General features: G+C 35.4%; 1 protein-coding gene across 2 annotated transcripts in view; it reads left to right on the top strand.

Annotated features, from left to right (window-relative positions):
• DCP1B (decapping mRNA 1B) overlaps nucleotides 1–20,430 on the top strand; it is a 46,348-nt gene that overhangs the window by 8,456 nt on the left and 17,462 nt on the right. For both annotated transcript variants that reach the window (XM_086755729.1, XM_086755737.1), the window contains exons 4-5: nucleotides 15,681–15,747; nucleotides 17,939–18,074. In XM_086755729.1, coding sequence (XP_086611855.1) covers nucleotides 15,681–15,747; nucleotides 17,939–18,074 — 203 coding nt within the window. The remainder of the gene's footprint in view (nucleotides 1–15,680; nucleotides 15,748–17,938; nucleotides 18,075–20,430) is intronic.

Genomic DNA, 20,430 nt, shown 5'->3' with positions numbered 1-20,430 from the left:
TTACCTGCCAACAAACAGTATCTGGTCCAATAACAAAAGACCCCAACAGGATGAACACAGTAAGCTGAATTGTGTATTCAATTGATTATTCCCCAAATGCTCGTTGGCCTTTTTGAATTTTGAAACAAATACCTTTAAATGCTTTCAACTTCATTCAATCTGTGTTATTTTGCTCTAAATTCAGTGGTCTGCTGATTCAGAAATGTTACGTGGCTTTCTGTTGCTCCATCATTAAGCAAAATGCAATGTTTTTCTCACAGCTGAATGACTTAAAAACAATTTTTTGAGGTTAAGTTGGATTACAAAATTATTATTCTGGCTGCTAGAACCTGCATGTTTTGTTGAAGAAAATATTTCTGTAGTTTAAAACTCTTTGAAAAATGTTTGTCAGCTGGGAAAAAGTGTTTGAAAAGTGAAAGCTCAAACTACAGAAATTCCAAGTAATTTTGGCAGAGGGGCCTTGCCCTCGTTAGAGGTCTGTTCTTCTCGGCCTGTTGTTTGCTAAACAGATTTGTCTAAGGCTTTTTTTAAAAAAGCCTGACTGGACTGACTACTGCTATTTTGTTCAGACTACGAATGCTTGTGGTTTACCTGGGGTTCTGTCCTTGGAGACGTTTTTGTCTCTGAGAAATAAACAAATTGCTCCTCTTTCTTCCCATTCCACCTACTGTCCTTTGATCAGCATTATAAAAATTCATCATGCATCCAGCAAGACAGAAACAGCAGCAGAGGTCACAATTGTCTTCCCTGGATGTTATTGACCTTAAAGTGAAACCTCAGTTTTGCTGAGAGCGTTGAAATGCTAACACTGTTGAACATGGATATTACTTTCTTTCTTTTAATTTAAAAGTAAAATATACATACTGAAAATACAATAATGTCATAAGAGGCAATTCTAAACCCAGAAGACTAAGGTCAACTTTGAGACAGAATGAGCTTTGACATGTTTCATGCTTTTTTTTTTTTTTTTTTTTGAAACCTCTTTTACAGTTTGTGTCCAGCTTAACGATTTTAAGGTTTGTCATGTGCCAATTTTCTTGAGAGAAGCAAACAAATAGGAGCAGGAAGAAACTTGCTTATCAGATGTATAGTGATGGTAATTTTTTTTTTTTTTTTAATGTGAGCTACTGTCTAGCACTCAGTTTAATGACTTCCTTGTACCTGAGCTCAGAAATTATCTATTCTTTGACCAGTTTCTATAAGCATACATAAAAGCATTGCTAATTTCCTACTACATTTCCCATATAGTTCCTACCCTTGTGTTCTTAGAAGATGGTAAAAATGGCTTTAGAATGTCAAGAACAATAATAAACTGCTCCTTGGAAATAGTATAGATACTGATTTACATTTTTATATGTAAAACCAAAATATATACGTTTGTATATTGGATTTTGTGCTTTCTATCTCCTATTTTAATTTTCAAGGATGCCTAAAAATCTTCAGTGCTTGCCTATTGAGATACAAAAATAGTATTATAACTTGATGGCATAAATAAACGCTGTTTTGCAGAGGGGTGTGGATGGATGTGCAGCAGGGCTGGCTCAAGGCAGGTGATTATTTTTTTTAAGACTGGGAATCATGATCTTGCTGTCTAGTGGTTAGCTGGCTTGTCTGTTCTAGAGTATACAACCTGATGTGCCTGTTTTTGAAATCTAAATTCTGCTTGAGTCTATGGAAGTAGGATTGCATTTTTAATGTAGTGAAAGGAACAGGAAAATTTGTTGTAAAAAAGTATGCATATATGCAAGTTATTGTAAAAAATAAATTGAATTAAAAAGTGCAATAGAATATACTTTTCTGTGTCTGTACTTTCAGTTTATCATAATTTCGTCTTTTCCTAACTCTTTATCTTACTGAAGCTAGCCCTATTTTGAGCAAAAGGCTGGACTAGATGACCAACAGAGGCCTCAACCAAAGTAAATTATTAATGTGATTCTACGATTAGCAGTTATTGGTTAATTCTACTTTAGGGTGTTGGGATTTTTTGTGCTTATTGTGGAGAGTAAATGTAGTTCTGTTATTTAGATTTTTAGGATTCGAATTTAATTGTTGTTTTTAAAGCAAAATTGTTTGTACTAGTAAGTATTTCTAAAGTTATTTTTTCCAGGGCCACTTTATTGTTCATGTTGTCCTTTAAACTAAATACAATACATGTTTTTCAGTGGAAATTGTACATGCCAGTTGTGAAGGCCTTAAGAGTAACGTGAGTAAAAGCCATGTCCCTTGTCAACTCACCCAATTCAGCACAGGTATTTCTATTCAGACTTTCCTAAAAGGATATTTTTGTTGTTTCTTCCTCATGCTTCATACCCTGAGGATTTGGTACCAGTTGTGGAAGTCTTTGACTGAGCAAAGCAAACAATTTAGAATGTATTTGTAAAGTAGCTTTATAATGGTAGAAGGTTTTGCAGCTGTAACTGTCATGACTGCAGCCATTTTGTTTATCTAATTGTTGTTTCTGTTGTGTGATGAAGGTGGTTAAAAAAAAAAAAGTGAGGAAAAGAAGAGCAGTATTAGTATTCCTGTCATAGGTTTTCAGTTATGTGGAGTGATGGAGTCCAATCTGCAAGTCAGAGAAACTATATGTCATGTGAGAAGAAACAGGCTAAGGAGCTAAGATAACTAAGCTATGTCATTTTTTTGATAGCTGGTAATTATTTTGTGTATGGTGGAACTATATCCCTACCTGGGCAAACAAATTGGTAGGAAAAGTATATGGAATAGAATTAAAAGCCTGTATCAAGCATCCTGCAGTTGTGGATAAGTTTCTGTATAGAATAGGAGTATAATACTGCGTATATCTGCTAGACACAGTCTTTGTTTCCCATTTATGGATGTCAGAGTATAAGCAACATATTAGCTTGTCTGGACGTTTACTGCTGAGAGTGTACTGCCAGCACTGGGAATTCCGGACATCTTTTCGAGATAAGATAGGCATATGATGCAGTAAAGCTCAAGAGTTCAAGTTAGAACAGATAAATTTTTTTTAAGGAGATTATTTTCATATGACTACCTGTATACCCTCTACTTCATGCACACCTCCTTGTATAGCATAAAATGGTGGATGTTTCCAGATAAGTGTAAATATGTACATGAATGCCTAAATAATATTTCTTTTGCAAATGAAAATATTACATAGCTGGTTGCTTTTTAGAAATCTGTCGCATAACTTTTCAGATTAGTCCATCCCTTTACGCGCATTTAATATTTTGAGCTTTTGTATGTTTTAAACTTCTTAGCGTCTTTGCATACAAAAATAATTTTTTCTTTCTCGTTCCTTATACTTACCTGTCTTTTTTTTTTTTTCCCCCTCTCGTGTCAAAAGAGGAAGCGGGAAAGTGATATTCATTAGATGGTCAAAAGACAATATATTACTAAGAGAAGCCATCCATCTACTTAACTCCATAGATTTAAGAATTACCAGAATTATCTAAATCCTGTGGTAGCGTGATCACACATACAGGACTTCACAGTACATTATCCCCAACTATTACTGTAAGTTATTAGTGCAGTTTCATACATTATACAGACTATTCTATTTAAATTGAAAGGAAATACTTATCCCAGCAGGTAGATAGCAGTACAGTTTGCATGCACACAACTGGGTAATGTTGTCTTACCTCCAGGCTTGATGTAGAAGCAGTTAAGCTGAGTTTCATGCACCAGCTTCCCCTTATACTTCGTTTCAGCTTCCCCTGGCTGGTGGCTGGGTAGTGGGTGATACGCTTGCCGAACAAAGGCTTGAAACATTTTAAAATCCCAAGAAGTGTTGAAAGAGCTGAAACTGAGTATATTTTCTATATATAGTAAAGGTAAATTCCTTTCGGTCAATCAGTTCTTACTTTAGAGTTTTTATGTAAGAGCCTGGTACAGAAGTTAAAACCTGAATGTTGCTTTAAACTACTGACAACTTGGTCTTTGAATCTAGAAACTATTTTCCAGCTCTTTGAAACCTCTGCAATATCTGTTGCATTATCCTTCTTTTCCTTGCTCTTCACTCCAAATCCTTTTCTTGGTCTCTGTGCCTTATGCTCAGTTGGAGCCTTCTCCTCCCCCTGTGGTTTTTCAGGAAAACTTGGATTGAGAAGTTAAGATAATGGGCGCCATCCACCCGTCAGCTCATCACCTCACTGAGCCATGACGATCTCTGGTTTCTGTATATCGGCACGGACTTCTCTGATAATATCCTCTTGTGTTTGAAAAAAATAGGTTTGTCTAGTAGGGGGTGGACTTCACTCCTGACATAGCCAGAAAGCTTCTCTTGGAATGTGAGCTTGCTCACTCGCAGTCTTTTATAAGTGTGTATATATATAAAAATATTTGTAACCTTCTCTCAAAACATGGAAGATAAATATGTGAGCAAGTGTATGGCACAGCGCATATACAAGCTGCTCGCTTCTGTCTAGTATTGATTTAATACAAGCTCTTGAGTGCCTCATCAGCTCTCTCTTCGTTAAAACAAGCCTTAAATCGGCGGTGAACAATACTTTTCAATTACAGGAGGAAAAAGAAAGAAACCCTTCTCAAGTATAAGATAGCATACCCTTTAAAGGACAAGGAATGTGTTCTATACAGAAACACGGTGCAAATGTTCTAGTGGAATTCCACTAAGGCTGCAAATGAAGTGTTGCTTTTTTGTCTTAACTGGAGTACAAACTAATAACAGCATTGGGTTTATTATTGCTTACTATTTGCTATCTGCTGTGCTTTAGTGGTTGCGGCTGCAGCCCAGTTGTTGGTTTTGCAATGCAGGGCTTGCTTTAATAAAATTTAAAGTCTTCATATCATAATGTACTGCTTAAAATCAGCCTTTTTTTTTAAAAAAAAAAAAAAAGTGAATTTTACCTGCTAGCTTCATTATTTTGGACATACATACTCCTAGGTCTTTTGGAGCCTGTTTCAGTAATCCTTTTGCATAGCAGAGGTATTATTTATATGAATAAAAACAACCAGAGATCCTGTAGCCGGGGGGCGGGGGGGAAAGTAAGTGATGTAAGACACATGCTTCAGGTCAGAAGTCAACAATAAAGGGACTAGGAAGATTCTTCCTGTGAATCATCTGGTGCTGGTCATTGTCTTAGGCAGGATATGGACTTTCAGTTTGATGAGGTCCACCAATTCTTTTGTCTCTGTCAAACAAACTGCCTTTCTGTAAAAGTTCGGTATTACTTGCTTCACAACCTACAGTGTTAAATCCTCTGCACAGGAATGTGTAGCATCTCTCAAAGAAGAGGTTAATGATATTTCATGATAATTAGAAAAGCAGAGACATAACACTGGATTTTTATGTAAGATATCATATGCTTTCCTGCAGTGCTTTGCTTCATTGTTGTTGTTGTTGTTGTAATCTCTCCTCTGTTTTTATTCTAGTTTCTCTTACATTAGTATTTTGTACATTTCTCTTTCAAATACGAAACAAAGTAGGGTTTAAATTTGCACTGGGAGTGTTAAACACAGAAGGAGGGGAGAGACTGAGGAAGCAGAAGATTGTTACTGATATGTTTTATTCCTAAAGGTTTATGCATGAGCTAGTAATATACTCCTGATTTCTGAAGCAAAATCAAATGTGCACTTCTACTTTCTGTGTGCAAATAATACAGTTGCTGTAATGAAAACCACCCAATGCAAAATTCCAAATTTTTATTTGAATCAAAATGTATCTCTATTCTATATTCTGAGCTTTAAAATTGCAGGGTGCCTCCCAGTGCTGGAGAAATGTCTGACTGCTAATTTAAAATGAATTTGATAAATGTGGGTTTTTTTTCTGTTGGATTACAGATTTAAAACAAGCAAATGCTTACCACTTAAGTTGCATTTTCTTGGTGACAAACTTGATCTCAGGAGCGTGTTCTGTTTCTCCTTCTGTACATATACCTCTACAGAATGTCTTGTGTGCAAGAAGGTAGAAGAGTCAGTAAACTGCTAATATTTGTAGGAATCTGAACAGTAACTTCAATAGTTAAAATAAATTTTAAAAATATTTACAAATATATTAAAGAAGAATGACAGCAATCAAAAGAAAAAAGCAATACGGTAGATTAAAGAGGTGGTATTTATATCTTCCTGAAAGAAATTACTAAATTGCAACTTTGACAGGGAAAAAAGTAAGGAATCAAATATATTTTAAACATTGTTATTAATATTTCAAGATTAATTTTAATGATCCTTCAGTTTTCAAGCATGTAAAAATGCAGTGGCCATATGTGGGTGATAAAGGGTCCACGGTGCAGTTGTCTGCTTGTGAGCACAGCATGAACCTACTCACAACTGTGAGAACAGTGTAGGTCCTTTCTGTGCTTGTGAAATTGTATTGTATCACTAAAAATCATATGTTTTTAAAAATTTCCAACAGCAACACTACAGATAAGAAGATGTTATTGAAGACAGTGTAAGAGCTGACTTGTTAGAGAAGTTGAATATAACGTTAGCAGACTGTGGCAAATCAATAAAGGCAAATACATAAGATATGCTGTAAATATGAACTAAACATTTGAAATTTCTGGAAGAGTAGTTGACTTTACCATTGCCTATTTCTATGTGGATTTTTTAATTCTTTTTCCAACTATTTTAGAAATAGAAATGATGTAGGAAAAATGAAGGAATTGACTGGCTCCAAAATGATAGCGTGTACAGAGTAAGCAAATGGAAAAATACAAAGGTTTTGGTTTGGGTTTTTTTTGTTTGTTTGGTTAGTTTTTTTTAATTCTGTTAACACTTATGATATTTCTTAGGTGTTACTTGTTACAAAAACAAGTATGTATGTACAAGCAACTTAACTTTTGTTGTTGCAGGTTAAGAATTTAGGCCAGATCTGCAAATGTATTTCCATTACTTAGGATCTGAAGGTATGCAATGAGTAAATAAGAGATGAGATCACAACAGTCAAAATTAGAAACATCATCTATAGTTAAGGTTGCTTATTTTCCTCCTGAAGGCCTTTTTTAAGTTTTTCATAATTTTGTGGGAGTTAAATCGTTTGGAGTGACAGCTCATCAGACAGATTATAGTAAAAAATCAGGTTTCAGGAAAAAAAAATTATAAAATAACATGCTATTGAACACCTACATGATGTTAAAATATTCTTCCTTCTGTTTTTTTCCTTCTTTTCTGTTTTACTGAAAAAAAAAGGGCATTGGCAGAGTTTGGAAAAGATCTTGACCTTGAACTTGACTGTAGCTCTAGAATTAGAGATGTTCTTTGACCTTTGGCGGGTACCTCAGAGAAGCAATTTAAAAATCATTGGGAACATATTCTTAGATTTTACTAAATTATAAATGAAAACCATGATGTTTGAATCCTTATGAGTCCTCTACCAACCGTGTGTATCACATTCAGTAGAGCAAGCTTTATCCCCACAGGACTAAAAGCCCAGATACTCCACAAGAAACATAATAGAAGGTGCTGCAGTTCTTAACCTAGTGGAAGGCAGGATGGAAGTAAAAAGGCTGGAAATTGTGAAGGTGAAGGAGGCTCTCCTTCCTGTTCTTTAAAATAAAAGTAAGCTTTTTTTCACCTCCAGGTTGGAAAGGCAGTGTTGTCCCCTTCTCCTTGATTGAGGAGAGTTCTCATTGCTTTTAGCTACTAGGCATGGTGTGATGTTCACAGAATCAAGAAAAGAGCGTGGTTTCTAGTTTAACCTCTGCCACTTGTGATAGTGTTATGTTAGTGTAAGCTTTTCTGCTAATAGAAATCTATTTAGCCTAGATTTGTATAATGGCATTTTTTTGTGTTATATTCAGATGATTCCTGTAGATCAGGACCTGGCTTCATTTCAGTGCACTGAAGACACGTTTTATACTTTGCTGTAGAAAGTTAGCAGAGAATACAGAGCACTGATAAGCTAATACAGGTAATAATTTCACATATTGTGGAGTTATGTTTCTTTTCCACTGAGCCATTCTCTGATGGAATCTTTTTCACAGGAAGGATACTTTAGTTGACTCAGGATATTTGGATTTAGTTTTTGGATTTGCTGCAGACTTCTTCACTTACATTTCTGAAATCACTATCTTTTTTCTATATCAAAAATCGAACAGTGCTTTCACTCATCATTTGTTTATGTTAATACCTCTTCACTTAGCTTTCACACTCCTGGAGTGAGACTATTTAATCATTTCCATTACAAAAGCAGTGGAGCTCCAGTCTGATGTGGACATTACAGAAGTCTATTGTGAAATAGTAATGAGAACCACTTGTTATTTAAGAACAACTTATAAACAAGAACAATAAAGGATTTATTAAGAACAACTTGTTATTTAAGAAATTGATAGTCTGGCATCTACAGACTTCCTGCCTTAATTTCAGTGTCACGCATCATCATGATTTAAAAACTGCTTGGAACTGATGATGCAATAGCAGGGGATGTGACTGGAAAACCAGTGGTGGGGGAAAAAAAATAAATACACTAAGCCAGATGGATCATAACATAGATGCTATTCCTGTGTCGTGACTAAAAATTTCTCGTAACATCAACAGAATGCAATTTTAAGAGAAATCTTGAAAATTCATTTGCCTTTGGGCTCTTTTCCAAAAAGTAAACAGCCTGCTGATGGACTTCTGTATCTGCTGAACTTTGTGGAAATAAATGGATCAATGGGTTTTAAAGTTTCCTACAGTACTAACATAACTTTACCTTTGAGGCTATTTAAGAGACATTCAGATGAGCCAATCTTGTTTATGTCTACTACAAAGTTGATTTTTTTTTTTCATAAAGAATTTCTGATAAATTTTTGTTAAAAATCTGCCTGAAGTCAGGCTATCATAGTGGAGCCACAGACATGGTTTACTTAAAAATCCGCCATATCAGAGTTGTCCCTTCCTTGCCTCATGAAATCAGAAATATTTGCTGGCTCTGTCTGGAAGTCTGCAAATTGGTCACCCAACTTTAATGACTGGTAGAAGATGGCAGGGATATTTCAGGGTCCATCCTATTAACAAAAAAAATATTTATTGTGTTGATTTTTAAGGCATCATTCCAGGCACAATTAAACAGATGGTGGTGAAGAACCTATTCTTGACTTCAGTAGCGTTGCCAGTCATTGCCCACTCTCAAACCATCTGCTTTTGGGGAAAGGGATTTTGAGGGGCTTCTGCGTTTTGTTGGGGGTTTTGTTGTATATTTTCTTGTTATTTTTGAGTGGGGTTTTTTTAAGTTGCTTGAGCAGTTCCCTCCTCACTTGAACTTGACTAGTCAAGCTGAAAACCAGCTTTTTTTTGCTCTCCATATGTGATCATCAGTTTGCGTTAAGATGTCTCTGAGCAGGGTTCTTTTCCATTTAATAACTGACTTTTTTCTTGCTTGTTCGTATGTAACGTTTTATAAATAATGAAAATAATGGAAATACCAAGTCATCCTTTTCCTAGTCTATATTAAAAGTTCCCCAAGTAAGTGGGTCAGGAGTTTTATCAACCTTTAAATGAAAGGAGAAGTGCCTACTGAATTAGCAAATTGTTTGGGTTTTTCTTCAGTAACATTTTAGGAATTTAAGTTAAGCTCATATCAAAATACAGCTTTTTGTTGTTCAAAAAACTTTTACCTTGTTTCAGTTTGTTTGCATTTTTGTGCCTGAGACATCATAAAAATTTGGTTCCCCTCTAAGACCTTCCATAAATAACAGGATATATCTAAGCCGAATTCCCATTATTTAGAAACAAATACATTTGTTTTATGTATATATATTTTGTATTGTGCTGCTTTACACAATGTAGAGAAATAAAAGACCTAAAAGTTCCAGCCCTGTTGATGAGCTGCATCACTATCAATATGGTATAATAGGATGAATTTTAATTTGTACTAGTGTTTTGTTTTTAAATACCTGAATAGCTAAGGAAAATGCTTTATTTGAAAGACCTTTAAGGCTGTAAAGAGCTAAAAGAACTTTAAGGCTTCTAAATTACTGAATACCAAGATGAAAGTTACTTGTGCAATATCTCTTTTTTGCTTATGGAATTTTAAATTATGTGTCTTTCAATAGGGACTTTGCTTCAGTTATCAAGTAGTCTGAATGGCATTCATGTAAAGAGTGGCTACTCAGTATTCTGTTTTTTTCCTCATCACTGATATGTGGGCTTCTAGGTTTTTTTATATGCTGCTCAAGTATTCTGCACTAGGGACAGAACCTTTAATAGCTTTTTTTCTGGGTTTTGTTGTTGGTTTTGTTGTTGTTTTCTGTGATACTAATCAGTAGAACAGCTGATAACTTGTGAATGAGCTGAACTGTTCTACCTTGCTCAGATTAGAAGTATTGTTCTTCCCATTTTACAAATGGGGATCCTAAGGCAGAGTAGTTACAATACCAGAGATCAATTAAATACAGGGTGCCTGACTTTAAATTACTGAGGCCTAGTTTTTCCAATGTATTTATTATTCCTGTGTACAAAACCAATTCTTACAGGCTGTGATTGTGATTATGCTTCAATTGTGCTGGTGTTTTTGCAGGTCATGCACTCAAATCTTATACCCAGGTCTAGGACCTCAACTCAAACACTAGGAAATGAAACGTACGCAACCAGTGACAGCCACTTAAGATGACATTTTACAACTTGCGTATCATTGCACAATACCTCTGGGGCAGCATCAGAGATGGAATTCAGCTTTCCAAGACAGCATGCAGCTGCCTTAGCTGCAGATTGGTTATATCTTCTTTCCTTTGTTGCAGTCCTCTCTTGCTTTATGCTGCAGAGCAGGATGTCGAGCTTCAACAGGCAAGTCTCCTTCACTACTTGAGCCTGAGCAAACTGGAGGGAACATTGTATGCTTGTATCATATTTATAAAGATGGTATCATGGACAAAGGGATCACATTTACATTGGGGTATAAGAGGACAAAACTAACATGGCATGCTTTGATTCGTTTTTTTCAGTTAAGAACTTGTAGATTGAAAATTATTTTTGTGGATATAACCTACTTCGGTTCTTTTTTCAGTCGATCCTGCAAAATGGAGGCTGCAATATTCTAAAAAGTACTAGAAAAAGAAATGCAAGCATTGATAGTTTGCTGAATAGTCAAATATTACATGAATGGTAGATAGCAACGAGAAAAGATGACCACTATAAAGGAGTCTGGCTCTCTTGTAAGATATTGATAGCGAAACTGCATTTTAATATAGCCAATTGTGGATTTACATATTCAGGAGCAAGAGTCTAGGACATACGTAGGGAACAAAGTATCTTAAGAAGCACGAGATCAAGAAGAAAACATGAAAGTTGAAGGATAATTTTATTTATTTATTTTTAATACCAGCAAGTGTAAAACAGTTTCTAGGTACAGGGGAGTAGTCAGTAGTTGTTATATTTCTGTATTTACTTTTACCAAGCTTAAATACTGTATGCAGTCTCTGGAGCAATAGCTTAAAAATAATGTGTGGCAGATACACTGAACACAAAACTTTGACAATGGAAACGTTTATCCAGAAAACAAAAATCTAATAGCTGGAAGTTGAAGCTAGACAAATGAAAAGTAAAATAAATAATCCTAGAGAAAAAGCCTTCCTTTTTAATAGGATACTTAGCATGAATTGTGGAAGTTGATATGAAATTCTTCATCATCATAATAAATAAATGTTTCAGATTTTGAGAGGTTAGAAATTGTCATCTGTAATTCTGGTAGATAGCAGCTGTCAGCTTCCGCTTATAAATAGTATCGAGTGCTCTAGTGTTTGTGAGGACAGGAGAAATCCATAGCCAAAAAATGAAAATTGTAAGACGGAAGCTGCAAAATTGGCTCTGAAGTTGTGATTTTAAAATTAAATAATATACTTGCTGAAATTCAATCACTGAGCTATATGAAATGACCTTCACAGATTCTGTTAAAGTTTTTCAGTTTTGATTTATGAGTAACCTACCTTTTTCAAATTCTAAAAATTCTAAAGACTGATATCCCTTAATATTTAATAAATTCAATTAGATTATTTCAGTAATTTATTTAGCTTATTCCCAGTCAATATTAATTATATCTTGTTGATTTGATAGTTGCATTATATCCTTCTAGTTTTGTGTAGTCTTGTTAACAACATCATAAATTTGTTGCTCTTTTTTTTTTTTCTTTAATGTGATCTCTTTATTACTAAATTTCATTCCTTTTATTAAATTACTTTGGAACTGTTAAAAGTGGATGAATAGATGCTAGTATATGGAGCTAGTATGAAACTAGCTCTCCTTCTTGGGCTTTTGTTAGCTAGTTTTCATGTAACTGGCTCACTTCATTAGCAGAAGATACTTGACTTTGATATGTGTTTTTTTTTTCTTTTTCTGTTTGTTACAATAATTTCTTCTTGGATAACTTTATAGCTGAAGCTGGGCCTAGAAATGACTTAATATTTCCTCTTTTATGCTACAGTAGAAGAATCTACTTTGTGCCTCTGCTGTTTAGTGATTCAGTTGTGCCTCCGCTGTTTAATGATTCATTTTTAACATGTGAACATTTTAGTGAAATTACCACTCTACAGATGATACTTAGATTGTTTGCCAAAAAGGAAATCCTGATCTGATAGAGATGGAGGGCGGATAAAAGTAATCTGTTTAGATTTAATCCTGATAAGACATGCACTTGTTTCCATGCTAGTAGAACACTTGTGGTGAAATTTGTATTGTACGTGTATTAAGTTTCTATTAGTTCCTAGCTTGACAGTTAGTTTGTAATAATCTTAGGTTCTTTTGCTGGTCCTGGGTTTTTATGTGTTGTCATACACATAAATTTTTCTATTTTTGCCATTTTATGTTCATCATTAATCAAGAGGGTGGCCATTAATACACATTTTTACTACTCTTACATTTTTCTCTCCTTAAATGTAGATTATAGCAGAAGATACTACTGTAGTATGAATTTACACCATGGCTACTCCAGGTGATGAGTACGCAGTATGAAAACATCCATTAGTGTACTTTGGATACCTGGTATCGCAGATTTCCACCAAGTTACTGCCTTCCCACTGGTACATTATTCTCCCATGCATGAAAGAGCTCAGAGTACGTTATGCCGCAGCAAATGAAACGGCTGTATGATTGTTTCTGAATGTATTTCTGAAGAGTTCATCTGTTCTGGACAGATGGGAGAAGTGTGGAAGGAAGAAGAGGAGGACTGTCCACTTCTGAAAAATTTCACTACTGAATGGGTGAGCTGTAAGCTCAGAGGATGTTGGGGTTTGGTCTTAGCTTGCTTTCAGCTGTGATTCCTAGTCTGGGTTGAAAGTACCATTTGACTGAGGTAAGAAAGTAAGTGTGGGTGGGTGGGTGTGTTTGAAACTCAGCTAACATCTAGGCTAAAGGTCTCTGGATCTGCAATATCCTGACTTAAAACTTCAGTTGTGATATATAGTTGGGGTGGTGCTTTGGTCTGGTGGGACAGACGGTAATTAATGTCGTTATTCTCTGATCTGAAATGGATGTGCATTAGTTTGAACTGTATTTCAAAATATTAGTTGTAGTTCTGTAAAATTTGAAATGGTCTTTTATATTGTTAATCAGATGGTTTAATTCTGTTTGTCACCGAGTTGAGGTAAACTAGCTTGCTTCTACTGTTCATTCCAGCCTTTCAACTTTCAGTGGCCAGAAGCACTGCAGTATTTCCATGGGACTGTCAGCTTTCAAGTTTATCGGATATTAATAAATAGTATATGACATATTTGGTCAATTGGCCAAAAGGTGAAGCTGTTCAACCTGTCCTGCATATTGATGATGCCACCAGCTGTGGCAGACAAAAAAAAATTCAGAGGATGGAGCAGATGGCCAAAGTTTCATCAATATTCTTCTACGTTGGAGGTTTTTTATAACAAAGAAGAATCTTGATTAAAACAAATTTGGGTTGTCTGTGGTTTTCAGTCTGCTTGCTATGTTGATGCATTGAAGAATACAGTGTTACTTGTAATATGGACAATAAGTTTTCAAATGTGTTTTGTCAGAAGAATATGTAATTTTGTATAATAGGTCACTATTTTGGAACCTTGCAAATCGTTCACATGCTTTTCTACAGGTTTGCAGTTTATTATTGGATGCTTACTGGAATGCGTTAGAGTATTAATGTCTATTTAAAATGCATGTTTTAATATCAATATCTGTGTTACAAAGATTAGATTATTTGTGCAGTTCAGATCAACCATTCCATTGCATGTTTGTAGAATCACTGGTGCATATTATGTAACTTACCTTTTTTTTAGGTAAATAATAGAAATCATGATCACACTTTTAAAAAGTTAATCTTAATAAGCACCATACATCTTTTACAAGTTATTTATTGTATGTCTACAGGATGGCTGTTGGTTTGTGGAGTTTTTTAGGCTTCTCGCCAGTATGCTGTATTAAACAGTTGAATCATTTTTAGCTATATAAAAGACAACACATAGCTGAAAATTTGAGGCGGAATGGAGATATGTATTACACTTGTCTTACAAACAGCTGCACATTCATTTTCTTTCCAAACATTAACAAAGCTAACTTATACTTCATATGCCATGGGTTTGATTCTCTGGAATTGAAGAAGTGATTGCTTTTGGATACTGCTAATAAAAGGAAATATTACATGATTAGGGTCAGTGTTGTAATTGTGTTTAAACAGGTACTCAATCCATTTATACCCCCTTTCAAATAAAATCTGTCCCCTACTATGTTTGAAACATGTTAGACATTTTTTAGCAAGATTAAGGGAAGAGTCTTGCCTGCAGTATGGTAGGAGGGAGAAAGGGGAAGAAACACAGCAGCTACCTATTTGCTACCATCTAATGTAAAGGGAACACAGATGTTACACTAGGTTTGGATGATAGAGAGGGGGCAGATCTGCGTTAACCCTTTAAGTGCTTATCCCTTCCTCTTCTCACAGCAAATTTGTGCCTGAGGTTAAAAATAGGACAGTTACCCTGACAAATGCAGACAGACTGTTTTGAGACAGTGTTGTTGATTTATTCCCAGGCTGTCTTACAAGAGCTATATAACATGGTTGTGAGTGGGGGAAAAAAGCTCCATGTTTATTATGTTGGAAGCTGCACTAACTACAGTTCCATTATGACTATTACCATCATGATGGTTTCATTAGCAGTGTGTACATTTGAGACTCTTGAACTACTAGTAAATTTAAATCTGTTGTTGCTGTGCAAAGCTGCGGGCAATTACGTTAGTGGAGGTCTGAACTTAGATATAGGCTTTCTATCTAATCCTGGGGTTGCCTACAGATAATTACTTCTTTGGTGGTGAAAATAATGGGAAATATTACAGGAAATCTGCAGGGAGGCAGAGGTGCATTAGTACTACTCTTAACAACTCTGATGATATATAAGATAGGCCTGAAGGTTGTTGAAAAGTAAACAAATCTTGCTTGCTTATGTATGCGTGCAACACCACCTGCAGTACACTAGCCACTGGAGTCTAATGGATATTATATGACAACTGAAAAAATTGACAGAGGAAAAGGTTTTAAAGAAAAAAACTCTCTGGTTTAGTGTTCTGAAGAAGAGGATCAAATACTTCTGCCTTTATTGAAGGTTCAAGAGCTTGTCATTTGCATCCTTAGAGATATTCCTTTTGATCTTTTTTTATTTTGTAGGATCTGAGGTGTCATTTTTATAGATGAGGAAAACATATAAGACAGAAATAAATTTGAAAATTCCTTTACAGGTCACTTTAAAATATCTACCAGGTAGAATTGCTATTTGAGAAGATGCTCATAGTTTGTGTTTGATGTGCATTTACAGTGTCCATATATGGGATTTGGTTTTATGATAAGGAAGAATGCCAAAGAATTGCAGAGCTCATGAAAAAGTAAGTGATGGGTAAACAAGACTTTTTGTGCTTTTTCTGTGTATGTATTTCTGTACATACATGCACATTATATTACTAGGATGGTCATACCTTTCTACTTTAAACCTATTTTTATAGACTTTGTTGCGGGTAAAATCGTCACAAACCTGCATTTCGTATAATCAGAAATAAATCATTGTATTGCAGTACTTTTTCATAATTTGTAACACAGCTTTCCAGCTACATTACAGTGTAATAGTTAATCTGATTTATTTTCTGATGACTCAGAGATCTGTTTTGAAGAATTGCATTCTTTGGGATTTTAATATATTTTTCAGTTTGGGGAGATTTTATTTTTTTAATGTTGCTGTTACCTTCCCCCCCGCGCCCCCTATATCAATGTAAGTGTGGGCTGTCATGAAGACATACTGTAATAATCCAATTTCTGTGGGTTTTATCCTGTTTCTACATCATGGCTGAATTCCTGCTTCCTCATTTCTTAGTAGTATGCACAAAATTCACTTTGGTTTTGGAATATAAAGCAAGACTTTAATTAGCTCTGAATGAATTACTTTTATGTACAAAATAATATTATTTTATACATGTTATACAATCTTTAATTTTGCAATCAAGCTGGAGATTAAAATTCCAAAGAGAACTGTATTCTCAGCTGTATCTTAATCTAACAATATCATGGGTGATTTTTTCACTCTCACTGCTGCCTTCACATGTCCAGGATGGACAAGGCTCATTCTTCTGCTCTACCGTCTGATTGGCCAAATGATGGGCTTGTTTGCAGTAATCCCTTTCTTATGACTGTACTCTGCACGTTTTCATGTTTGTTTGGAGGACAAAGGAACTGAAGTCCTACAGATTGTTATCAACAAATGTAATCTAAATTTCTTAGAGGTATAATGTGGAAGATGTAGTAAAGGAGCCTGATAGGAACGGGCAAAAAGACTGGATATACCAGTTGCCTGCGGTATATAGGGTTGGACATGTCATTGTGTCATAATTCTTTTAAGGGACAGGAGGAGGGATGACATAGAGCCGGGTCTTTGTCATCCCAAGAAAGCCGTGGGAGGTGGGTACAGTCAAGTTGACAGCATGAGGCACTACCAGAGCACAGTGCAGAGGTACTGTCAGACCTGTGAATCTCTGCTTTTCACGTCATCTGACCCGGTCTTAACAGCTTCTGTAGCCAGAAGCATGCTGAGGAAGTGATACCAATTTTGATTGCCAAAGTTACCAAGTGCCCAGAAGCCCATTTACGTGCCCTGCAGTACAAGTCCAAACAAGGCTCATCCTCGCACATCTCGATCCATAGCAAAGTGCTTTAACTTGTCTACCACTATGTTCCAGATGGGATTTGTTATGGGAAGGTAGTCATGTTTCCGCTATATCTCTTTTTAAAGTAATACCTGCTGCTTTTCATTTTGCAGTGAAAAAACTTTGTGAAACACAGACGGTGACAATGGTGGGAGGAATTTTTGTTGGTTTTGCTGTATGTTCTACAGCTATAAAATGAGTCAGTTGTGACCCAGGAGATTGTTGATGAGAATGAATTTACAGAAATAAGCAATGAACCCTGGGAAACCCAGGGTTTTGACAGCTAATTTTAGTTAACTAGCTCAGGTTTCAGTTGGTGGTGATTAGGTACTCTCAAACTGGTAATTTACTAGAATAAAAACTAGTTTTCAGAGGATTCATGCAATTGTAAACCACATGTAGTGGTTTATAATAGCAGTGTTACATATAGATAAAAAATACCCTGTCGCTCTGCCAGTTGGCTGCATGTTTTAATTCTCAGCATTCTACAATAATAATAAAACAGCTGGGGCAGGAAATTGGTCATTTGCTAGTAGTTAATGGCTGATTTGTGCGTGTTTGCCATCCTCCACTACCAGCAGAACTGAATAACACTGTAAATTCCCTGCTCCTTCTGGGTGTAGAAATTGTGACTGAGTTACAGAAATTTAGTCTATGGCCTAATGTATTAAAGATTGAAGAAAATGAATCTCACGCCTGGTCAGATTATGTTTTAATATAGATCTTTTAATATAAATTTTTTTGCACATGTTTTCGTGTAGATGGGTGAAAAAAATAAAATATTTGAGTTTTGATTAACTATTGTAAAGTTGTTGTCGTTAAATGTTTTATATTTTATCTGTTTTTTTGTCTTGTATATTCTCCTCTCACCTCCAATTTTCAGCCTAACTCAGCAGGAACAATTCAAAGCACAGCATGGCACGGGAACAGGAGTGTCTCCAATGATCATGAATTCTGCTAATAACAAAGAAGTGGATATCTTACGGATGCTTACCAAGGCCAAAGATGAGTATACCAAGGTGAGACTCGCTATCTATAAAAAGAGGACATTTCTTTTTGGGAATACTGTGATGCCAACTTGCTCACACTTTACATTTGAAAACATAAAATGTTTGGGTTTGGTTTGGTTTTAGTCTTACTCAAAGTGAAACTGATTTTGAGGAGTGTGCTCTCTCATTTTTTGTAGAAGTGGCTGGTGGAAAAATTCTGTCGGAATCTGCTAAAGATTCAAAAGAAATGAATGTCGTTAATAAAAACTTCTGAAAGGAGAACATGTATATGATTATCTGTTGAATGCTGGGGGGTAAGAACAAGTATAAATTGGCTTTCATTTTGACACTTAGAGTTCCTGTGCTTATTGAGTAGCACCTGGAAGTTGTGTCCTCTTTCCGGGTGGAGTATTGGAAGCCGCTAATAGTTTCTGTAGCTGTGCTTTGTACAAATAACTTCCTTCAGAGAAGAACTATTTACCAGTGAAGCTACTGCTTTTAATTGTGGTTGTTAGCTACTTTCAAACACTAATGGAAGGAAATGAAAAGGTTGAATTGTAGTGTGATTTCAGCCCTTGTGCTGCTTTGGTCTTCTGAGGCTTTTAAATAAAGAAGTAACTAATGGACTAATAATGTTCGGTATTATTGAGCAATCAAAAACGTTTTACTTTGGGGAGTAAAAATCTAATAATTTTAACTATTCATATATACGCTGCAAATTGCAGAGCCTGCAGGTTCCTACTGCTCTTTCCTGTATTTCATACGTGTTGTCATGCAGTAATAAGGCTCATAAGTGTCCTGAGTCTAGAAATAAATATATATATATCTTTAAACATAAGCAATTTAAAGAGTGAAAAAGTTGTTTTTCTGAAACGTGGCTAGTGATAAGATGCTCAGAAAGATAATAGCAAGCTGTTTGAGTTATAGTGAAATGTCGCCCTTTTTGTCGTAGTACAGCTTATTTTGAAGCTTAGGGCCTTTGTGTTTTCTGTAATGGGTATTTAATGTATTATAGTGGACAACACCTCCAAAACCTGGTATCTTTTCTGTGTTTTAATACTGAATCGGTATCTGGTCTTGGCGTAGAAGTGTGTGATTTGAGATATTATGAAATGTTTAAGCATTTTCCATCAAGTAACCTTAAAAATACTGTAAATGGAAAACCAGAAAAATATTAGGCTGTCTTCAGATTCTATGAGAAAGAGGTAATAGATCTTTTAAAAAATGTTACCTTCCATTTCTACATAAGCACACAGAAAATCAAGACAAAGTAGAGGAAATTCCAGAAGATCTGTTGTTTAAATAATAGGAGTTGTTTGGTTTTTTTTTTCCCTGCAGATAAGATCTTTTGCAAGTTTGCTTCTTACTTCATTTTTAATCTTTCTGCATTTAAGTGATTGCTAAGGAAATAATATGAAAACTTCCTCTTCATCTAAGACATGAGTACTAGGAGTATCTGACTTCTTAAGAACTGGATATGTGGAGTTTTTTCTTGTTTTCTTAGTAATATAAAATTAGGAAGAGTGTGATAAAGGCAATGACAACCACTTTTGTATTTAATGCCAATATATTTCGCAGCAGTCATGCTTTTTTGGCTGCTTTATGACAACTACATCCTTGCTAGTGTATGTCTTGTGACTCAAAATGCTGATGTGCTGAAATCAGTTATGGAATATATTGTTCTCCTTTTTTAATTCTGTGTGGTTTTGGAGAAGATGATGTTTTAAAGTGTTGGGAGCCGTAGAATAAGAACATGACTTTTCAAAGCATCTAAGGAATTTTGCTCAATTTTTAAGTCCTAGGATTAATTTATTTTTTTAAGAGTGTAACTAACTTTGAAGGGTATATCTTATTCTCAAATTAAGTTACACATTGAGAGGTTATATGAAAAATAAAATACATAGCCTTCCCCCTCCTTTTTTTATTAATAGAGCTTTAAGTTGCTAAACCACTAAAGTATTTTTTGAAAAATGTACTTCTAATGCACACCTGCCTTTTCTTATCTCTGGTAGCAAGTGGTATTAGCAGGCCTCATAATGATAGCTAGGGAAATAAACAGTTGAAGAGCTGCTAGGGTACAGAACAAAGCACGACAAAATGTTTTTAGCAACTGTGCCTTGTCTTGTAGTACAAGACACGCTGTAGTTTTAGCTCTACGCTGCATAGTTCTTCTGTAGCATCTACGTGTTTACTATACTGTCTTTGATGTGCTACATGTCAGATTAGGTGGACATCCTTTGTCTGGTTGATGTGCCCTAAATAATGAAAGTTCCTTCTTCTTTACTTCTTTACACGCAACCGTTTGAAAAGAACATCATTTCTAGTATTGAGCAGCCGTGGCCTCTAGGCTTCTGTTTCTGTTCTTTGACTGCTTCTTCACTGCCTT

The sequence above is a fragment of the Chlamydotis macqueenii genome, chromosome 1 (genome assembly GCF_036417535.1).
Source record: "Chlamydotis macqueenii isolate bChlMac1 chromosome 1, bChlMac1.mat, whole genome shotgun sequence".
NCBI lineage: Eukaryota > Metazoa > Chordata > Aves > Otidiformes > Otididae > Chlamydotis > Chlamydotis macqueenii.
Note: the sequence above shows the minus strand (reverse complement) of the source record. Positions and strands in the feature narration are given on the sequence as shown.